The sequence below is a fragment of the Poecilia mexicana genome, unplaced genomic scaffold, assembly GCF_051168715.1.
Source record: "Poecilia mexicana isolate PSO_F unplaced genomic scaffold, ASM5116871v1 scaffold_11, whole genome shotgun sequence".
NCBI classification, from domain to species: Eukaryota; Metazoa; Chordata; class Actinopteri; order Cyprinodontiformes; family Poeciliidae; genus Poecilia; species Poecilia mexicana.
The window spans coordinates 24294442-24316893 of NW_028263380.1; the positions used below are offsets into that span (position 1 = coordinate 24294442).

General features: G+C 37.9%; 2 protein-coding genes across 3 annotated transcripts; one reads left to right on the forward strand and one right to left on the reverse strand.

The window, feature by feature from the left end:
- Positions 1-4734: 4734 nt before the first annotated feature.
- On the reverse strand, positions 4735-14581 carry LOC106919546 (uncharacterized). 2 transcript variants are annotated; one of them, XM_088010447.1, is made up of 10 exons: positions 14284-14580; positions 14089-14194; positions 13201-13356; positions 12449-12577; positions 11575-11695; positions 11282-11457; positions 9718-11098; positions 7667-7813; positions 7074-7235; positions 4735-6627 (listed from the first exon to the last, which is right to left on the reverse strand). In XM_088010447.1, exons 2-10 carry the CDS (start codon positions 14155-14157, stop codon positions 6161-6163), a joined length of 2808 nt encoding a protein of 935 aa, XP_087866573.1. In that variant the 5' UTR covers positions 14158-14194; positions 14284-14580; the 3' UTR covers positions 4735-6160. The 2 variants fall into 2 exon arrangements, with proteins under 2 accessions (XP_087866573.1, XP_014845526.2); XM_014990040.2 differs by lacking the exon at positions 4735-6627 and having other exon boundaries at positions 7216-7278; positions 14284-14581.
- A 1112-nt stretch (positions 14582-15693) lies between these two features.
- On the forward strand, positions 15694-21971 carry necap1 (NECAP endocytosis associated 1). The gene is made up of 8 exons (XM_014990050.2): positions 15694-15828; positions 17138-17238; positions 17504-17608; positions 18150-18231; positions 18399-18507; positions 18895-19042; positions 19314-19410; positions 19830-21971. The coding sequence occupies exons 1-8, from the start codon at positions 15734-15736 to the stop codon at positions 19882-19884; spliced, it is 792 nt and encodes a 263-aa protein (XP_014845536.2). The 5' UTR covers positions 15694-15733; the 3' UTR covers positions 19885-21971.
- The last annotated feature ends 481 nt before the right edge of the window (positions 21972-22452 follow it).

The following is a 22452-nucleotide window of genomic DNA, read 5'->3' on the forward strand; positions in this document are numbered from 1 at the left end:
GAGTTGTTTTTTTTTTTTTACTGAAAAGTTAATTCAGTGAAAAAAACTTTTGCTAACACTGTATTTGATGGGTGTGTATAAGACTGACATGACACTGACATAAACATGAAATAACACCTGAAGAAGTCTTTATGAATGTTGTCATGAAGTGTCATTCAGTAAATAATGACACTTTAATGAAAAGTTGGCACTTTTAATGGACTTTCAAGGCAACTTTTAAAGCAACTTTGTATTAAAAGTGTCATTATTTACCGAATGACACTTCATGACAACATTCATAAAGACTCCTTCATGTTCATGACAAGTGTTATTTCATGTTTATGACAGTGTCATGTCAGTCCATTCAAATAAAGTGTTACCAAACTTTTCACTGAATTATCAGTGAAAACTGATCATTCATCTTTTTCTTCTCTAAAGTATCCTTGATCAATAGCTGTCCAATATTTCCAAAGGCCTTTAAAAGTTTTTCTCTGGACTTCGACCGCTTCATAAGTCTAGTTTCAGCTGACCACCTAGAAGAGAAGACTAGTTTTAGATCATTTAGTTTGAACAATCTTATGAATTGTGAGTTACAGTAAAAGCTCCTCAACTCAAAAGATGAAGCAGTGTTATCTCAACAAATCAGCTTATCAAAAATTGTTATAATTTCTCTTGCTCAATCTATAAAAATGTCTAAATTTTAGAGATGCACAGGTTGGATTTTCTTAATTTCAGATTTTATTCGAACTTTGAATCCAACTGAAAATCCCACAATTTTACCCCTTTATGCATCAAATCCTAACCTTTATCTGGTTCTCTTGACGATAAAATATTTCAAAAAAGATTTATGTTGTTACCATGAAGTTAACTTTTTTTTTTAAAGAATAGAAACAGTAAAAAGAAAGCAAAAAGTGATCTGATGGTCAATGGTTAAAGATAATCAATAAAAATATTGACAGCTCTGATCACTGGATGATGCATCTCTCAGGTCCTGTACCTGACACTGTGGGGTTTTTTTTTGTAGGTGTTAAGGTTCTGTTAGGTTTCACACTTTGGTTTTTATTCCCCAATTCCTAACTCTGCTCATCTGAAGTGGACCACATCTCACGTTGCTAAAGTAAGGCATTCATATGGACAGGAATTGATTGAAAGATCAGCCAAAGTTTAAAACAAAGTTAATATGGACATCAGAAACCATGACTTATTAGTCAAGACTTCTTCAAGACAACCTTGCTCCTTTAAACAAACTAAAAATACATTTATGTACAGCTCTGTTAATAATTTTAAATGAGCCTAAATCAGTCAACAAAAATAACATTAAACTTTGTAGAGGACATGCAAACAGCTATCAAGAGGAGTGATTTTAAACCAAAGTGTCTAAATCCACAATAAAAAGATAACAAATTTTGGATGCTAACATCCTTTATGTTTCCTGTTTTTACAATGAATTAGAATCGCAAACCAATAAGATTCATTCCTCAACCTAACTACGGTAATTATTGTGTAGCTTCTATCAACCGTAAGATTGTTTAATAACTTTTCAGAAGTTGGTGCAGAGGCATTCATTTCTGTTGCACAGAAACTGTAATCTGAACAAATATGTTTTGAGACATATTGAGCAAAACAATAGACTTTGTAGAGAACATGCAAACAATTATCAATTAAACAATTATGTTGTTTCATTTAGGCAATAAGTGAACTCCACTCTCTAACCACTCTCTTGTTCAAACAAATCTAATTTATACTTTTACTTAAGGAGGTTCTGCTAAATTTTTTAATTAACAATCTTGGCTACTAAAAATCTACATGTGCAACAAGACACCTGGTAATTTCATTTGTTTTAAATTAAATGATCAATTGTTCCAAGTTGATATGAGCAAAACATTTTTTTTCCAGAAGCCCAACAGTTTGCTGGCTCATCATTCAGGTTTTCTTTTGGGCTTTTTCACACATTTGATGTGACTTTGCGATGCATTTTTGAATAAATAACACCAATGTTCACATGAAATAACATGCAGTAATGTGTTGGTTGATCTCTTCTGTAAGCATCTCATCAGAATGAGCTGAAATCTTTTCCCTTAGGGGTGGGATTAGAAAATCCAGCTGCAGCTGGAAGAGCTCAACTTTTTTGATCAACAAAAAATTTCACACAGCCAGAAATCATCGCAACAAATTAGGAATGAAGTGTCACTTACCAATGCCTGTAGGCTAGACAACGTTCACTTTGTGTTTGCCTCAACCTTCTTGAATAATAGATTCAGGTTTCCTGAATTGTTCTCTTGATTCCTGCATCGCTCCTGGTTTCCAGTAGAAACCCACCCAGATTCGCTCTAATCCGCCCAAGTCCATCTGTTACTTTCCCACCCCTTCGCTCTTCGTACTGCATCCATCCCTCCATCATCACAGCTTTTTCCTTTCTCTTGTTGACTTCATTTCTTGTCTCTCTCATCCAACCTGACCCAATATGACTCATTTAACGGCGTGGTCTGGAACAGCTGGGAGCTGGATGAGGCGTTAGTGATAAACTCTGATGGTCCGTGCTGCTTCTTAAGCTTTGACCCTTCAACACAATTCAGTGCAGCTGCACAGCTGTGGCCAGATGTTTACACACACTAGTCAGGGATCTGATTGTCACTGTATTATTGGACTTTTTTTTCCACGTAGTTAGGTTATACTACACTGCGCATTTGTTTCAGTGAGGAAAGATGCGGGTCTTTGGGCAATTCATTAGCAGAATAAGGGAAGATTATGAATTCAAACAATAAAAAAAGTTCAAACCACAAGACAAAGTTTCCCCTGCCAACAAAATGAAGCTTTAAGTCAAATTTTGAGAAGGTATCAAAAAGACAATGTCCCATTTTGCAGGCTAGTGGGGGAAATTAAAACACATTCTATATAGTCTTATGTTAAAAAGCTTTTGTGTGATATTTACAGTATTCAGACAGTAAAAGGGTAGAGGATCCATGAACAGCTACCTCAAGGACCAATAGCCTCCAGAAATGGGGGAGCCATGCTACTGCTAAACCACAAACTGTCCAAGCATTATCATGTTTCAGGTGTGAAACATTACACACATCCAACTTTATGTCATTTATCCAACTCAGAAGTTGCTGATATTTCTTAATTTACAGATGAAAGCGTTTTCAAAATGCACCTTAAATCGAAGCTGTTTCTGAGTTCTTATGATAGAAACAAGGAATTCAAAATTTCATTCACATAAACCTAAAGGTTTATGTGAATGAAACCTTTCACATAAAGGTTGTGGTTTTGCTATAGCAGAAATGCATGAAAATTGAAATAATTCTGACCCCCAATCAGAGTTCAGAGCCACTACAGAAAACCAGTCACACCAAAACATTAACCATGAAGAGGAAAGAAACATTTTGACGTAGCACAGCTTAAACTCCACAGGCTGGTAAAGTTACACTCATTTTATCTCCACTATTACTTGCCAAAGAGTCCATCTAAGCCAATAGGATTTCAGATTCAAGTTGTAATAGGCCATCCAAAGATGATACATTTTAAATGACAAAATTGACAACAATGAAGGTTTATCACACAGATTTGATTTCGAAACAAGACTGTTAACACCTTATAACACATTTTCAGTTTAATCTTACTGATGCTTAATTAATTAAATGGTTTGTCATCAGGATGGAAAATACTCATTATGTTTCCATAATTATAATTATTATGGATCCGGGATGCTAAAAAAAGGAGCTTTTCCTGTGGATTATGTTATTTAAGTTGCTTGAGTAAAAATAGGTAACACATCGACTTGACCGACCCATTTTATCCTGATGTGACACATCTCTGTGCTTTTAGACTCTAAGCTTCTTTCTCCATGAATGTAACAACTGAGATCCGGCTCAGCTGGATATCCTGAATTACTCAAAAAACAATTATGTAATGGCCTCTTTATTATCTTACACCTCTGGAATATTCAGGACATGCACGTGAATGGAAAGGTTTCTACAAATAATAATTTTTATTAAAATATTGCATTTAGATACAGTAATAAATTAGTATTTCTTATTGATTGACCTTAAAGATCAAAACATAAATGCTTGTTTTGAAATGCCAGTTTTGAAAGGGACCTTAAATCACAATTAATTTAAAAAATATTCACTTACTGAATAATACAATTTTATATATTATAAACAAAATTGGTCTTACTTCAAAATGTGAATATACAGACTAATTATGTGCTGAAAACGTGAAAACGTGGTGGTGTCGTAATGGCTCATTATCGCCCTCTTGCGGTGACTTCTGATACTGACAATATCAGATGTTGATGTAAATATAAAAATTGAGCTCAAAATTATAGATTTAGATCTATAATTCATTGAATTGAGATGTTTTCTTTTTATGATAGGATATGAAAATGTACCTCCTAAAATAAAATAATGTACTATAAAACAAGGGGTAAAAAATAAGCCTTTATTGGGTCCACATGAATCAAATGGATCCTGTGAATGCTGTACTTTTTTTTTTTAATGTTTCTACTTTTTATTTGATTTTGTCTTTTAGAATAAGCTCCATATCTCTGGTAGAAGGTCACAAGAAGCATCTTCATGAAGCTATTTAAGCCAAAGGGTTACTAATAGTAAACCTTTTCCTTAACTAGATATTTTGCCTCTCTTTTGTTTAAATAGTAAAACAAGACAAAAATGTTATTTTCTCAATTTGATTACCAGAGATAAAAAAATGACTTTACACTGTTTTGAAACACAAATTTTGACAGAGCACACTATATAGAGGCAACATAATCCATTTTATTTCTCAAACATACTGTACACTGTCACAGTCTACAACACACTTTTAAAGGTAAATACACAGCAAAATAAATGTATCTCATACAAAATAAAATCTGAAAATCACTCAGTCTACCTGCCTAAATCCTCATAGTCTGAACAGACAGAGGCTGACCTTCTTTCTATCTTTACACAGACGTTTCATCTGCTGTGTGAGGCTTTAAAGAACAACCTTCTGTTTAATAATTTAGGATGAGCAAAACCTGAAACACTTAGGTTCCAAGTGAGCATAAAATCAGATTTCATTCAATCAAAATGTTTAATTTCATCCACATCAAGCAGAACATGAACAGGTAGCCCCCCGAGTTGATTAAAAGAATGCAAACCGTTTAAATGAAGCAACCTGTGAGAAGTTGCATGGCTCAGTATAGGTTGAAACGTTCATAACTTTCAGTCCCTTCAGCTGCTGCTGTTCAGCTCCACGTTGCTGGAACCAGAACGACATCAACTCAATCCCTTTATTTACTCTTATAGCAGGTGTTTTCTAAAATACAGAATTTTGTTTCACTCACACACCAAAACTGTAAAGGTCAAACTCACTCTTACACACACACACACACACACACTCACATATATACGATAACAGGATGTGCTCAGAGTGCATGCATGTAACAGAAAGTCATTTGTTGGGACATACAACGCAGACATGTTCCACTGCACGATGAATCCTATCAGAGAGGATAAAATGAACACACCTACAGTTACCGAGCTGAATTTTAAACCAGTAAACTGTCATATAAGTTCACCTGATCTTCTTTTGTTGGAGGCCGCGGCTGCATCAATAATTTACGAAGCAATAAATAAATCAATAAATATATCCATAAATAGTTAATCTTGATTGTAACACTTTGATATACAGTATAATTCAAGGTTTAGCAGTAATTACTTCCACTATTTACATCAGCACAATATATATAGAACTATATACTGCACACCTGCACAGTGTGCACACACACAAATGTCCTTTGAACACATGCACACTTGAAGAAAACAAACATGTAACAAAAAAAACCACACAGATACACAGTTACTCTAGTGTTTCCCCAAAGACACTTGAGTGTTTCCTTTCCCAGATAGATTTAATGGTTTATCCTGGCGACTTATTTTAATATAATAATTTTTTCACATCATCAGCTGACATGTTTTTCATTTGGACAGTTAAAGGAATGGATGAAATACAAAAGGGAAGGTTTTAAGAATAACGTACCATTTCATAAGCAGATTCTGTTCATTGTGTCAACAGACATAGAAATGGAAACATGCCTTAAATAACAACGTCATGGTCATAAAACTGAAAAGCTCCATAATGGTTATTGTTATTTATTGATATTTAATAACAATTTGGTTTGACTCAATTAAAGAATCTGTTAAAGCAAGAATGAATTGGTATCGATTATGACCATGTCATTTGATTCACTGCCTGTGATGTTCTCACTTCCTGTCTGTGGAGAAACACTTAGAAATGGATTTACACCTGCTGAGTTTGCTCCAAAAAAGCTAAGTGCAGCGTCTCCTGTTCCTAAAATATTGCCCACATTATATTCTGACTCCAACATTCGCAACCCCATTTGTGTCGCAGGTGGTGGCATTCCATATTTTGGAGCGTCCTGAGCTGCTTGAAGAACATGCACAGAAGAGTGAGGCGTTCCCAGAGCGTGTAACGGTTCCTTAAACTGGAGCGTTTCACCAGAGGGACCAGCAGCTCCAAAAGAAGAATGAGTTACACCAGGAGTGGGTGCCAGGCTGGGACCAAAGGGGTTATAGTTTGGGGCTAAAGTTTCAGTGAATGCCCCTGATCTGGCCAAAGGACCAAATGTCATGCCTTTGGATGTGCCTGGGAAATGAGTGTGAGCGGTAGGAGGAGGCAGGGCAAGGAGGGAGGGTGGGGTATGCAGTTTGAAGCATTCCAGAAAAGAGACACCAAAGTAGAGCAGAGAGAGGAATGAGAACATGTCGGCAGGTTACTACACTACTATCTACAGAGAGCAACTTTACACACATCTATATGTGACAGCAAGACCACAGAGGAGGAACGGGTTGGTGCAAAAAGGATCACAATAAGCGTTTCCATAGAAACCCATTAACAACTGTTGGTCAATCTTAGCTTCTTTCTATTAACACTTCCTTCTGAAAATCACCATGGAAACAGCAATGTTTTTGGTTCCCAGGAAAATGAATCATGCCTCCTTAATAATCAAGTGATCTGCATGTAATACTCCACACAGGTTGTGTCCTTAAGGGTATTTGTGACCCAGAGTGATGCTTTTTTTCTGACCTTACCGATGGCTTGTGTTCGGGCAGCGAGTGTGTTGATGAGGGGCTGTTGTTTGGTTTTGGGGTTCGGGGCAAACAGATCGTCCACGTCAACCAGTGACGCCCCTGTAGAGCCCAAAAATGAAGCAGTCTTTCTACAGATCTCCTCTTCTTTTGATGTTCGCTTTCCTGAAATCAAATAAAGGTCCAATGCTACTCTAAAAGGTGTTTTCTTTAGGGGCCAGGTCAGAGAGGAAGAGAGAGCAAAGCGGAAGAGAAGGTTAATTGGTTAAGATTGTTAGCTGAATGACGGCCAAAGTACAGATGATGTGAGGAAAAAGGATTGAAGGGAAAAAGGCTTCACATGCAGAAGCTTTACTTTTGAGATGAAAATCACACAATGACAGAAAAAATGGTTTTACGCACAAACAGAGCCACAGACTTTAGATTACAAAATCACAATTTGCCACGTTGCACTAGGCAGCAGAAAAAAAAAATTAATTATTTCATTAGATTACTCAGAGGTAATTAGAACAAAGCACATCAGACACAGTCACAGTATGCTTCATTAAATGATGGATGGATGACAGAAACATGCATAAAAAAAAGCCATATTTTACCTGCACCATCACCACTAGCATTACTTGGTGCACCCCAGGGATCGTTGCTTTTGGTTGCTCCGTCTCCAAATGGGTCGCCGGAGGGGGACACGTCTGAGGGCGGAGCTGGGGTTCCCCATGCATCATCTGAGGAGACTGGAGCTGAAGCTGAATGGAAAAACAGAACAGAAGTACATGTTTAAAAACCTTGAAGTACAAAATATTCATTAGGATATATTAACCCAAAATAAGTGATAGCGGTACACTAGTTTCCCAAGATATTGGATGTAAAGATAAAATTACTCCTTTCTATCAAGATTGTTCAGTATTTTGTAGGATTTCATTGAGTCAAGGTTCTATACTGAAAAACATATTCTCTTACAAAGTAACCTTTCATTGTGTTTTGTCAAATTTGTTACAGTATTTGTGATATTTTACTGTAAATATGTAATCGAAAGAAAATAAGTCTGAGAACCAAAAGCCAATTGTAGGAATTCTGCAGTGACACTCTTGTATACAAGAGTTTGACTTGAAAGTAACAGAAAAAAAAAACATTTATATTAAGACTACATAACCTCCAAATGACACAATGGAGAATAAATAAAGTTTGTAAGACAAGCATTTGCTGTTTCATGCTAAGGTTGTTCAACAAAAGGTAAAGAAAAAACCTCAACAACAAGTGAACATGAGAGTCTCAAGGCAATGAATGAAACAAAGATCCAACACAGACAGGCTGCTGTCTGAACCTTCTGACAGTAAAAAGCCTAAAATCCCTCAATGGCATAACATAAACTGGCAGTATCTTGTAACTGTGTGTGTATTAGAAGCAGTTAAGGATAACCAGTGGGTTTTCATAAATGAGGCAGCTGTAGTGAAAGATTTCACCCATGCTCCCAGGAGCATGGGTGAAAGGCTTCATCTGAGAGCTAGGGAAACTTCATAATACACAGCACAAATGTGGGTTGCACCCCAAGTGGTCAATTACCCCAGATTGTAGTTTTATAAATACTATCCATTGATTGTGAAAGCATAAACTGCCCTCAGTGCTTGTGAATTGAGCTAAAACACACACGGCTTTAGAAACACACATCTTCTTGTTCATAAAATACTGCGACTACGAGTAAAACCTTGAAAAAAGAAGAAGGAATATCTGACAACTGACTAATTCAAAAATGAGAGTTGGCTGTTGAATGCTTCAATTTCCTCTCTAATTCAAATAGTTGCATGTTTAGTTCAGTCTGATGAGTCTGCATCCATCACTTCCTGTAATATCTGTGAAGGACACACCACCTGTTCTCTTGTTGGAAACACAGGGACACAAAGCAGACAGGGGCATAAATGTGTTTAGAAGGAGGAAGGAGACAGAAGCACCCAGAGAAAACCAAATACATCAACAGAAAGATTGTGAAGTCCACTGTGGTTCCCAAAGACTGAAAGTGGGAAAGCACTGCCTGCTTGACACCTGATGACAGATTCATAATTCAATTCTCCCAATCTGCACTACTATCTGCTCAACAGCAAAACCTGTTGGGAATCATCCCACTAGGACAGGGGCTCCTAATTCCAGCCTCGAGATCTACTATCCTGCAACTTTTTGATGCATCCACTCTTAAACACACTTCAATCAAATACTCTCATCAATAGTCTCATCAGCAATAGTGGTTCTGGCCAGTGCTGGAAAACAAGCTGTTCATTTCATTCAGGAGTGTGGAAGAAGAGAAGCGTCTAAAATTTGCAGGGTAGCAGCTGTCAGGGGCTGGACTTGGGTCAACCCCACCTAGAGTCTGTGAGTATTTCAAATATTTGCACTGACAGCATCATAAAAACTGAAGTTAAATTCTTTGTAGACACTGTTCACACCACAGCATTATTCTTCCATAAACCTCCAGTGAAGACTGCATATCACTAAGAGAAATGCTCACGTCCAACAAAGCTAAAAATACTACAATTAAATGCTGGAATGTTCAAGAAGTCTATGTCAAGGCCCTTACTAAGATATATCCAGCTGCTGATCAAACTGGAAATTTAAACCTCCAAATCAGGTTCCAAGAATAGATTTAAATGTTTCTTACCAGGGGCTCCCCATGGGTCATCGTCTGGCTTGGTTGCATCTCCAAATGGGTCAGAGTCATCAAGTTGTGAAGAGACACTTGGGCCGTCCCCCCAGGGATCGGCACTCTTGGTTTCCTTTGGAACACTTGGTGCCCCCCAAGCATCAGAGCCTTTGGCAGGTGGAGAACTGGTTTGAGCTACCCATGTATCTGCAGTTTCTTGGGGTGAACCTGCTGCAGGGGCACTGAAGGGATCTGAAGCTGCCTCTGTTGGTGGACTGCATGGCACTGTAAATAGGTCGTCTTTTGATGGTGATGATGAAGCAGCAAAGGGGTCATCTTTTGATGTTGTAGAAAACGGATCCTCCTTACCCGGCGTTGTTGGTCCACCAAAAGGATCACTTTGAACAGGTTTGGTTGGTGATGAAAATGATGCTTTAGGTGGCGTTGTGGGACCAGTGAATGAGTCAGCCTTAGATATTGTTGCTTCTACTAACGGCTCCTCTTTAGGGGGTGTTGATACTGGAGCAGTGAAAGGATCATTTGCTGGGACACCAAAAGGATCGTCTTTTGAAGCTTCAAATGGATCATCTTTAGGGGCATTAAACGGATCATCTTTCGGGGTTTCTTTTAAAGCACTAAACTGATCATCTTTTGGAGCATTAAATGGATCATTTTCTGGAGTACTAAATGGGTCACCATTGGGGGCTTTAAACTGATTGTCTTTTGGTGCACTAAAAGGATCATCCTTGGGTGCATTAAATGGATCATCTTTTGGAGTATTGAATGGATCGTCCTTTGGAGCATTAAACGGATCGTCCTTTGGAGCGTTAAACGGATCGTCCTGAGGAGCATTGAATGGATCGTCCTTTGGAGCACTGAACGGATCTTCCTTTGGAGCATTAAATGGATCGTCCTTTGGAGCATTGAACGGATCTTCCTTTGGAGCACTGAACGGATCTTCCTTTGGAGCACTGAACGGATCTTCCTTTGGAGCACTGAACGGATCTTCCTTTGGAGCATTGAATGGATCTTCCTTTGGAGCATTGAATGGATCTTCCTTTGGAGCACTGAACGGATCCCCATTGGAAGAACTGAAGGGATCTGGTTTATCTTTTGGGGCAGTGAATGGATCAGGTTTGTCTTTAGGTGCAGTGAATGGATCTTCTTTGTCTTTAGGTGCAGTGAATGGATCCTCATCAGTTTTGTCTGCCACAAATGGATCTTCAGTTTTGGCTGGAGCACCCCAAGGATCTGTACTGGGTTCTTTGGGAGCTCCCCATGGATCGGATTTCACTTCCTCCTTCTTCTCCTCCTCTTTCTCTCCGCCCCATACCTCACTTGCTGCATTTTCGGCTTTTCCTGCATCCTCCCATTTAAGCTCATCTTCGCTCATCTTGGCCTAGAATAGAAAGACAAAGTACCCATCAAAACAAAGTTAGACTGTTGATCAGAAAGTTATCTCCCCTTCTGTTTTGTTGAGGAATCAACTTGCTTAATTTCTTAAGCTCAAGTAATCGTAGTTAAAATGTACAAACTTTCCCTGGCTACATCTGAGTGCATAATCTTGTTTTGTCTCACTCACTCGTCTCTCAGTCTCCTTCTTCTCTGCTTCTTGTCGAAGTCGCTCCTCTTTGCGGGCAGCAAAAGAAGCAGTCAAGTCGGCCACAGATGGAATGTTGTCTAAGCATGGAAGTCCTGAAGCTCCAGGAACATAGACTGGTTTGTAGTTAGGATCCTTGACATTGTCTGTGGATGATGCTAGTAGGAAGAGATAGAAAAAAATGACCAAAATATGTATAAGATGCTGACACAAGTAAAAGAAACAAGGGAACCAGAAAGTGTTCAGCGGTCATACTTCAAGTCCGAATGTCTTACCAGCAGAACTTTTGGATGTTTTTTCTCTGGTCTTCATAGCAAACTCTCTTTCTTCTTTCAGTTTTTCATCATCCTCCATAAGAACAAGAACAACCTTGGCCTTCTCTCTTACATTCACTCCCTGTGACAAATTTAATGATATTATTCCTTAGTTGATTTGACAAGTTACAGACTAGGCATGAGCCAGTTGGAGGTATCAAGGTTTAGCGATGTTTTAAACAGGTAAGCAGTCAAAACTGCAAGTATTTAATTTCCTGCTTCTCCTGTGGTTCATACAGGTGAAAGTTCCAGGGTGATGAAGTAACACAGCACTGAACCTTGGCCAGAAAACAGATGATTATTATTGTTGAAACTAGAGGGGTACCACCTATCAATTTAAGGTGACACGGTTTATAGTTGGCAAGCAGAAATCAGGATGTACATATTATAATATCATTATAAATGTAATAATAATGATAAGTTATCATAGCACCAATTACAATAACTTTGAACTTTGATTATCTTGTTGTCCATACCATGACACCATGAATAATTTCACCAGAAGTTAACATATCATCATACTCTCATATCGACCCAGGTTTAGTACTGCAAATATGGAAGAAAATGTAAAGAAAAACATATAAACTTTTTCCAAAATAATGTTTATCTTTAATAATTTATATTTAAAATCTGCCAAAGCAATCAAGACCATGAGTGTTTCTTCTAAAGGCTTTTACTGAGTCAATCCAATATTGCTTAACACCAGGCCTAAAGGTTATGAAGGTAAAAGGCAATGAATATTTTAGCACCAATAATGGATACTCTTAATGCAGTTCAATAAACTCCGTACTGGCTGAGCAGAATGCTAAATGCCTCAGATAAAAACAAGCTTCACCTGATCTTTCCCATCCTTTTCCACAAAACGATATTCTGTGAGAGCTTTGACAATGTAGATGTTTTCTTTCATTTTCAGCATCACACGATCATCACCAGTCTTCAGGAGGTACTCCAACAGAGTCAGAGACTGGGAAGAAAAATACAACTCAATTAGCTCATTACTTTAGCAGGTACAGCTGCAGATCAGCTGGAACAGTGATGACATTTTAGCCAAACAGATGTCACAATTATGAGTATATCCACAGCTTAAATAAATATCTATGGTGTTGATTAGGACTTCAAAGCACATAACAGTCCTTTAATGCACTACTAAGGTTTATGAAATTATTTAGATGAATAAAATAAAAAGTGCAAATAGTAGAATGTTGGTGTTTTGAACAAAATAATTAAAAACCTGTTGTCACAGCAACTCTTTCCAATGAAAGCATCATTGGAAAGATACTTTCATTGGATTAAGTGATCCAACTGAGGAGTAGTGTTTGCAAAAATTTTAAATGTTACGTCATCATTTATTGGTATTAATTTACAAAATGCTTCTGGAGAAAGAGCTGCTTTACCGATGTTGAAAAGGAAAAATCAATCGATAATGTGTTGGATTCCACATTTCAGGCATTAAAAGATTAAAGCTGTCCTGTAAAAAACAGATCTCAATGCTAAACAATTACTTCTCCAAGAACAAAAAATGCTCAAGACTGTCAATAAAATAAATTAAATTTGTTTTAATTTGCCGTTTCTCATCATCGTCTTCACCTTGTGAATATGTCTCCAGTTCTTGTCGTCTTTCAGGCGTTTCCAGAGCATTGTCATGATCTCGCTGCAAGCCACCGCATTATAGGTGAGATCAGAGATGTCAGCCATCTGAGAGCTGGAAGGACCCCATGGATCATTGGATGTCGCTTCTCTAACCTGCAGAAAAAGCAAAAGGAAAAGTGCAAAGGTGCTGCAAAGCAAAGGGAGGAATACTGTTGCAGCAGCAGCTGAAAAGAAGTAAAGAAACAATGACTTCAGCACTGTGAGAGATTTGTCTGCAGTGTATCATTTTACATTGCAACCTTACAACCCCTCAAGGTGTAGCATTATAGCAAGGTGTAGCAAGAAGATAAAGGTGTATAATGCTACACCTTCATCTCAAGGTGTAGAATTATAGCATTTACTGTAGAAATTCTGAACTGAATGTGTTTTTTATATTTCCTTCATCTTCAAGATTTCCACTCTAATTGGTATTTGGCGCTCTGCTTTTATATTTCAATTAGTTTTTGAATAGCAAGTTAGTTAGTTCACCATTTAAACAATCAAAAGTCTATGAAATGCTTGAATATGAATCTTGATTCTACCTCAATCCAAGTAACAGATTATAATAAAGAACCTGAAGTGAATACAAATTTGTAAGACTGTGAATAGGTACATTTCTGCATGCAGATGTATTATTAAGTCCTTCTGTTAACACAGAATATTATACGTTAAACTGATGGACACATCAAGACAAGTGAAAAAGCAGAGGTTTCTTTTCGAAGAAAGAAAAGACACATGCAGTACACACCTTCATGTCAGGACCAACATAATCACTAAACATTTAAAAACTGTTTGATGCTACCTGCTGACTCACATAAAAACAACCCAAAAACGTGTTTCTTTTACCTTGACCTCAGCCTCAGAGTAATTCTGGACCAGGTTCTTCAGCTGCCTTCGAAGCATTGAAGACGTCATGTTGACAAGCGGAGGTGGGGGATGCGACCACCACAGTCTGTTCAAGAGAAAACACATCAAACAATGCGGGACAGATCCAAATCCAGGCATATTTAATCACACATATAAATAGATAACGACAGATACCTTGAGTAAATGCTGCCTCTTTTGTTGAACTGTTAGCTTAAATTGCTTGCGTGCAGGTTGTAGATCAGTGACCTTTCATCTTGTTGTTCTCTCTGCCGCCTGACTGTACTGGTTTTTGTATCAGAGAGTCAGAAACCAGATACCAGCAGCTGCAGAGATGCAACCAGTCATCATTAAAAGATGCTGCGCCAACGTTTGGATAGACCAGATAATTATGACAGTGCTTGTTCCCTTCTGCGACAAACACAGATCCTCACCTACTCTAGGTTTGCCAACTGTTTTGCTAAGCTATGAGCTAGTTAGCATGCGTGTAAGAAAGAACAAGCAAAACCCTGGCATATTATAATAAAGCAGGATGTTAACTCTAAGCTAAGGCAGCTACACGCAGATGCACTGACAAGAATAAAATTGAAGAATCATATTTCAGCACCTCGGAGAGCGACTCAAGACGGGGCGCTACCGTCAACATGGCTAACGGTCTACCCTTGGTGTCAAGTTTGCAGGAATTAGTTACATATAAAATAAAATGCGAATCAAATGACTTCTTTTATGTCAAAAAACAGGCACTGTTAATAGTTTAAAGTAGCGCCAAATGGTATGGATATTTTGTAAATAAAACGAGACGTATTCTAGAAAACACTGACCAGAGATATTCAGATATCTTCGAGCAGACGACACGAAGCTACGGTTTCCGCTTCCGCAGATATCGGCACCTGTCTGTCCACGCCCCCAACCTAGCCGCCCACTACCATCCAATACTGCTACCTACTATTTATTTATTTATTATTTTATTAATTTATTCTTTAGATAACCGTTTTTTTTTCACTCTATGACTAGAATGTAAGCATTAAGAACTGAGCTTGTTTAACGCCGAGGTGAAGTAAAGAGGTCTTCTTTATGGCAAGCCATTGTAACATATAATTAAACCAGGGGGGTGGCGGGGGGGAGAGAGAAATATTTGCCCAATGTCCACTGGCTTTCACTTGCTACTCCTCTTATTTGAACGTTGTTTTTTGTTTGCTTGTTTTTCGTCTTATTGTTTACTTTTATTTTCAAGGTTCCCTGTTATGGATATGTCATTGTCTTTCCAATACACCGTGTTATTTGAATGTTAGCTTGAACATGTTAAATGCAGTCAACACAAACCAAATCTAGTTCTTCTACATGGTTTATGTGTTTAGGAATGCCAATAAAGCTGAGATGATTTGAATTTATTTGAAAAGACAAAGCATGCAACTGACAGATTTAGTCTTTTTAATTATTTTAGATATGACCTAAACACAAATGAATTGCTGATCTGCTCACCTGGCCAATGAAGAACAAAATTATGGCAAAGATCCGTTCTCATAATTATATGATAACATGTCTCGCCATACTCATGAACCCGTTAGAAATGGGCTGAATAAGTGACTCACGACCACGATCCTCCCACATCAGTACTCGGGATAAGATGGCGGCCGAGGGAGAGTACGAGTCGATCCTGTGCGTTAAACCAGATGTCAACGTTTACCGCATCCCGCCTCGTGCTTCGAACCGCGCGTACAGGTAAGACAACACCTGCGGGGTTAAAGCAGAACTACTTGAAGGGGTTTACTAGTGGTCGGTGAAGATCCGATCCTATACATTCACATGGACGCCAAGCCACAGAGTTCCACTAATGCAAGTGAAACTGTAGTAATTCAGTTTTTCTGTTTGAAACACGTCCCAGCTGTTGGAGAGCTCCGTGTTTGGCTTCTTGCGTGACGCGGTGTGCGGTAAAGGGTTCTGGTTATTTGTCATCATGCCGCCTGGATCAATACGGGCAGTTTGCCAGAACAGTCCCCGACACTGTCCATAGGTTGGAACTGATTGCTGGAACTGCTGACCCGGGAAACACATATTGAAAACTAAATCGAAAGTCTATTTTCCTTTCATCATCACATACGGATTGCTGCGTGTCCATCACGCTAGTCACTGCATGGGCGGAATCCTGAGGGCAGAAATGGAAAGTTGGGCCCCATGCTGTTCTGAGGAGTAATGAACATTTTTAATCTGAAAAGGATGGATTTTGATTTTTGTGTTATCAGAACCTGTGCTAATTTCAACATTTTATTTTTTATTGTGCATAACAAGATTGTCAAGCAAGAAGATTTTTCTTAATTATATTTTTTAGATAAACAATCTTAATATTATAGAAGTGCAGAATATTGATAAAATACTTATAAGATTGAAACATAAGTAATCAAAAATCATTAATTCTCACTAGCAAAAGGACCTGAGATGAAAAAGATGAATCTAGCAGCAGGATTAATACAGTAAGCAAACTCCTGAACTTATTTCAGGTGTTTCTCTCCTGAAATAAATAAATAAATTGGACTGTAATTTAAACTAATCTACGGAACCTGGTGCTGCAAGGTTGAAGACCTTGTCCTGTTAATAATAATACAATATTTTTCTTTTCTTTTTTTCAAAATCTCTTTCTCTTTCTTACTGTTTATTCAATGTCACATGCTATTTTTATTTTTTCTTTTATTATGTAAAGCACCTTGAAATGTCTTGCTGCTAAAATGTGCTATACAAATAAAATGTGATTGATTGATTAATCACCTTATGGAAGCCCTGCCTAGTCACATCCTAAACCCCCAGAATTTAAGTAGGGTGCGTTTGTTTTTTTGCAGTTTATCTTTCAGGAAAGTAAAATGCTCATGGAGCTCAGTTCTACTTGGAGCTTATTGTGTGCAGCTGATCACAACACGATGCCTTGAGTTAAGTCATTTCAGCACTGCACTTGCAAGGAAAGCTGAATACTGTTAGGATGTGTAATCCCAGCAGACCTGCAGCTCTGTGACTGTTCACCACAACCGTTTGTCTGCAGGGCTGCTGACTGGAAGCTAGACGCTCCGGACTGGTCCGGTCGAATGAGAATAACGGCCAGAGGAACAGTAGCATACATCAAACTAGAAGACAAAGTCTCAGGTTGGATATGAAGCTTGTTGGCTTGATGTTTTCTGTCGCTCTGAGTCAGACTCCTTGGGTAGTGGAACTCCTGCTGACGCTGACATTTCCACTGAGAATGAAAACACACCGGTGTTAAGGTCACACAAACTGCATGCACATTACATTGCTGTCATGGAAAGCGTGTACTTTTGACACTTATACAGTTTGAAACAAAGAAGCTGTGCAGATGAAGGAGCCATTATTTCTCTACAGTTTTTAACACATGTGCCCTGTGGTGCTGCAGGGGAACTGTTTGCCCAGGCACCTGTGAAGGAATACCCCGGCGTCGCTGTGGAAACCGTCAGTGATTCCAGCCGATATTTTGTTCTGAGGATACAGGATGACAGCGGTGAGGACACTGTCTGTAAAAGTATTTACACCCCTTAAAGGTTTTCCCAGTTTGTCATGTTACAACCACAAACTTCTGGGTATTTTAATTCTTTTTTTTTTGTATGATCAGTTCAAAGTAGAGAAACTTTGTCACATGGTAGGACAAGGATAGATGGTTTTCGAAAGGTAAAAGATTTGAAATGAACTTGTATTGATTTCTGAGGAAATACTTTTAGAACCGCCTTCTAGCTGCTTGTCTCTGACAGCGCCAGTTATGGCTCAAAGTAGTTCAACCTCATTCAGATTTATCAGAGATTCTCTGTGACCATAAATGTTTAATATTTTTACACCGTGCTACTGAATCTAGGTTTAGACTTTGACTGAACTAAGTCATTCTATCATCTCTCTGGCTGCATGTTTAGGGTTGTTTTTCCAATTTGAAGTATTTTTTTTGTTCTTCAAAAGGTTTTTATTCCAGGATTTCTGCCAATAACAGATAACATTTCTATTTGAAACCTGTAAACAAATTCACGTTTTCTCCCATCATCTGTTGCGTGCAGGCCGCAGCGCTTTCATAGGAGTTGGCTTTGGGGACCGAGGAGACGCTTTTGATTTCAACGTCGCTCTGCAGGATCATTTCAAGTAAGCAAGAAGGCTCAGTGTGCAAATGTATATTCAGCTTAAAAAAAAAAGGTTAAAGAATGTAATTTTTGTCTTAACTTCTTTTGGTTCTGATAATGTAAGTTTTCACAGCTTGTTTTATTGGAAAATTCTAAGTGAAAATTGTTTGTGTTTCTGGATCTTTGTAGGTGGGTGAAACAGGAGAGTGAAATCAGTAAAAGCAACCAGCTGGGGGATTCAGGACCAAAACTGGATTTGGGTTTTAAGGAGGGACAGACAATCACACTGAATATAGGGGTAAGGAAATATCTGGATTTTCCTTAATTCCCAGATTTTTATAAAAAGTTAAGTTAATGGTAAAGCCTTATTTCTAGAAAACCTATACAACTCCTTAATGAAACATAAAGACGAACTAAAAATACAAACTAATACAGTTCAGTTTATAAATTAGATATAAGACTAACAGAAATGTATCTAAAATACACAATACATATGATCCTTGTCAAAACTTTGAATTGTTAAAATGTTTTGAAAACAAACACCAGTGAAACCAGCTATGATGAAATCAGTTTAGACAACCTTTTTTTTTTTTGCAAAGTAGCACATATTCAACTTCTGTCTGTAAACATGCTCATTTTTTCCTCTTCTGCCTTTAACTTGACTTCATCTTTGTTCCATAAACAGCAGGGTAAAAAGAGGGATAAGCCCCGTCCACAAGGCTCAGCGGGGGTTGGACTCCTGCCACCACCGCCTGGAGGGAAGATAGCTCCGCCTCCTTCGTCTGGCTCATCTAACCACAACACAGTTCCCCAGACAGCTGGCACAGCAACAGGTTAGTAGCACCATGCTGCTGCTGCACCACGACTATATTGCATACATGAGCTCATATGAAAACTAATTGGAGGAAAAATGACTAATCTCTGTGCATCAGAATCATGGAAAAATCCCACCTTGTGCAGCTCTAACCTACATGAGTAACCCATTTTCTCAGTCAGTGTGTTAATTAGAGAATATCTGTCTTCCGGCTGCATAAAATGAATTTTAAAAAGTGTGTCATCTGTGAGCTGCATGAAATGATTTTCATATTTCTTTGTCTCTTTCAGGCTGCCTCTTGGAGTTGGACAGCAGTAACTCCAACACGGTGGTTCAGTCCAATCAGAGCTCAGATCTACTCTGGGGAGACTTTTCAGCTCCAGCGAGGTAGAGCATGACTTCACTGGTGTTGGAGATTCATTCTCATCATCTATTTATTTATGTATTAACTTATTGGCCATATATATAAATGTGGCCATATATCTAGCCACATTTTGTCGCAACAAATGTGGCTAAGAGGTTTTTTTTTTATTTTTTTTATTTTTCAGTGGTGTTTTTTGTCTGGGTGTGAATACATTAATAATAACAATACAATTAATAAAAATAATTTGATTATGTTATTTCATTTTTATATTTCATTTTATATTCTATTCTTGTCATAATTTTAGAAATTATGATTATGTCTTTTTAATCTTCAAAAAGGAAACTGTTTTCTTAGGGTAAACAGTTTCCCTAAGTGTTTTTTCCATCTTTTATTGATGTGTAAAAAAAAAAAACTAATCAGTTTGTGTGTTTTGGACTTCCAGTTCTGTTCCTCCTCCATCAACGACTCAAAGCTCCACAAACTGGATCCAGTTTTGAGCCGTCGCTGCTCACGTCAGATGTGATGTTTCATCTCGCTGCATCCGTGTCCATGGCTTCCTGTGAACCTCACTGAGAGTATCTCCCACACCATCACCCTCCTCAGAGCAAAGATTACAAACCCCATTGTTCTGTTAAAGCCTGCTGACAGCAAATGAAGCATTAATGACTTAAAGCCATGAAATTATATGAGCCATCTGCAACAATATATAAGGGCTATGTGGCAGGTGTCGCTCCTTCATGTGTTTACATCAGTTCGCCTGTAGGGGTCCCTCTGAGCAGAGCTTTCTGTATTTAGGACCGAGATGGATTTACATTTTGTCTGTGTGACAGCGCCCTCTGCTGGCACCAAATAGTACTAAATGTCAACAAATACAGTTTATTAGCGCCCTTGCTGAAAATATGCAAAAAGCAAAATGGAGCTACAGAAAAATACTAATTTAAGATAAATTATATGAATATGTCTATTAAATTAGGATTAGCTCTTATTTATTTTTTGAAAAAGAAAATGTAAGATTTTTTTTTTTTTTTTGAACAGCAAAAAGCAATTGAGAAAAGAAAAGCTTCACATAACTTTGTGTAGCTTTGCCCTTCCGGCTGAAGTTATTTCACTGGTTCTAAACCATTAAATATAAATATAAATGTAAATGCAATCACACGAGCATTAAAAAATGTGTATTTGAAAACCAGTGTGAAAATCAAAATATATATTTTTAAGTCACTGGCTTTAAAAAAGTTGCTGCTCTTGTAGTTTCACAGAGGAATTAAATTGATGGTTTAGGATGCTGAATTTATTTAAAGGTGATGGTGATATTATTGGGGAGGTATCCTCATAGATATATACAGATACATCAGTATTTATGTGGGATTATTAGCTCCACAATTTTATGGCAATATAGTGAAAATTATATGTCATTCTCTTACAGCGTGTTCCGTCTCCACCAAAAACAATAGTGGTTGGAAATCCTTCTTTCCATGTGTTTTTTTCCATCTTTACTCTGTATTTTAAAGAAGCACATAAGTTAAAATATGGAATAACCTTATGTGAATCTGCTGCTCAAACAGAATACATAATCTCATGTAATCTGGCCAAGAGATTGGCTCAGAGAAAAAAAACGATTTCTCCTTCAGGATATCATAGGGAGGCTCTTCTGTGGCGGTTATTGTCAAGTCATTGCTCTGCTTTTGGCATTTAATGCTTTCGGTGTCATCAGTCACTCAATCGTGAAATTTAATTTAAAGGAAGCAGTGCTGCTACATCTTTGAAACATCCCTTCTGCTTTGATTAATGTAAGTTTAAAGAAAAAGTGGACTGGAAGTAAAATGTTTGGTTCAGATACAAATAGCTTTTTGCCTTGGTGGACTGATGTTGTGCTGCATAATAAAACAAATAATTGCTCCACAATTGGACTTGTAAACAGTTTTGATGCCTTCTGATATGTGGAAAGTTATTATAAAAACAATTTTAACAGTGAAATACCTTGAAGGCTGGACTGCAAATGTGTGAAGTTGTTGCAGAAGGCGTTTTTATTTTAGGTGAAACTGTTTCCTGTGAGCTTGGACGTGCATAAAAACTGGAATGAGCTGGTGTGGTGTGGAAAATTAAACATTTTCCAGTCAGGATTCTAAAAACTCACCAGATGAGTCAACATGTCCTAGAATGAACTGAGCTGTTTGCTGCTGGAGATGTGAGAGGACCAGCCTGAGCACTGCAGGAAAAACAAAATGATTGTGTTGATTCTGAATGTGTTAATGGCAGCAGATGAAATGTTGATCTTTTTGCTCTAAAAGTCTTATGAATTTAGACAAAGTTTACATTAATTTATTTGAATATTATTATTGACTGTGATTTAAAATGATCTGCATAGATATGGAAGACGTGCTGTGATCAGATCACATAAACTGTAATTGACTGGCATTGAGATATAGGACTGACTCGTTTATGTTGTCATGTGTTACGTTTACATTACTCATGTTGCCAGATCAAATATCATGTCCTTCATTTATTGCTTCTTCCATTCTGGATGTAAATTCACTGGACTAACTCTTGATTTGTGACCAGAGAGGCAATAAAACCTTTCAAAGGATGAAGTTTGTACTTTAACATTTTTGTACCCTGTCTCTTTTACATTGATATGTGATAGGGACACACAGACCTGCCACTTTATTAGGAACACCTTGCTGCTTGCTATTGGGTTGAACCTGCTTTTGCCTTCATAACTTCCTGTCTGCAGCAATAATTCTACTGGGCAAGAGTGACATCACAGGACTTCATCGTTCAGATCTCCATCTATGCTGTGTTAGATGGAGATCCGGTGACTACGGAAACCGCTGCAATACAGCAAAATTGTGATGTTCAAAAATGGTTTGAAATTTGTGCATCCAAACGAGGAGTTTGACTCTGGTTCTGCTTTGCTGTCAATCAAGACATTTCAAATATAAAATGTAAAAAGAGCAAAACGAGGCTTAACTACTCCCAGTAAGTATTGAATTAACTTTGACTGGTAAGTGAAGCAATGTGGGGGAAAAAACTGTCTCTGTGGCAACTTAAAGGTACAAATCTTAACA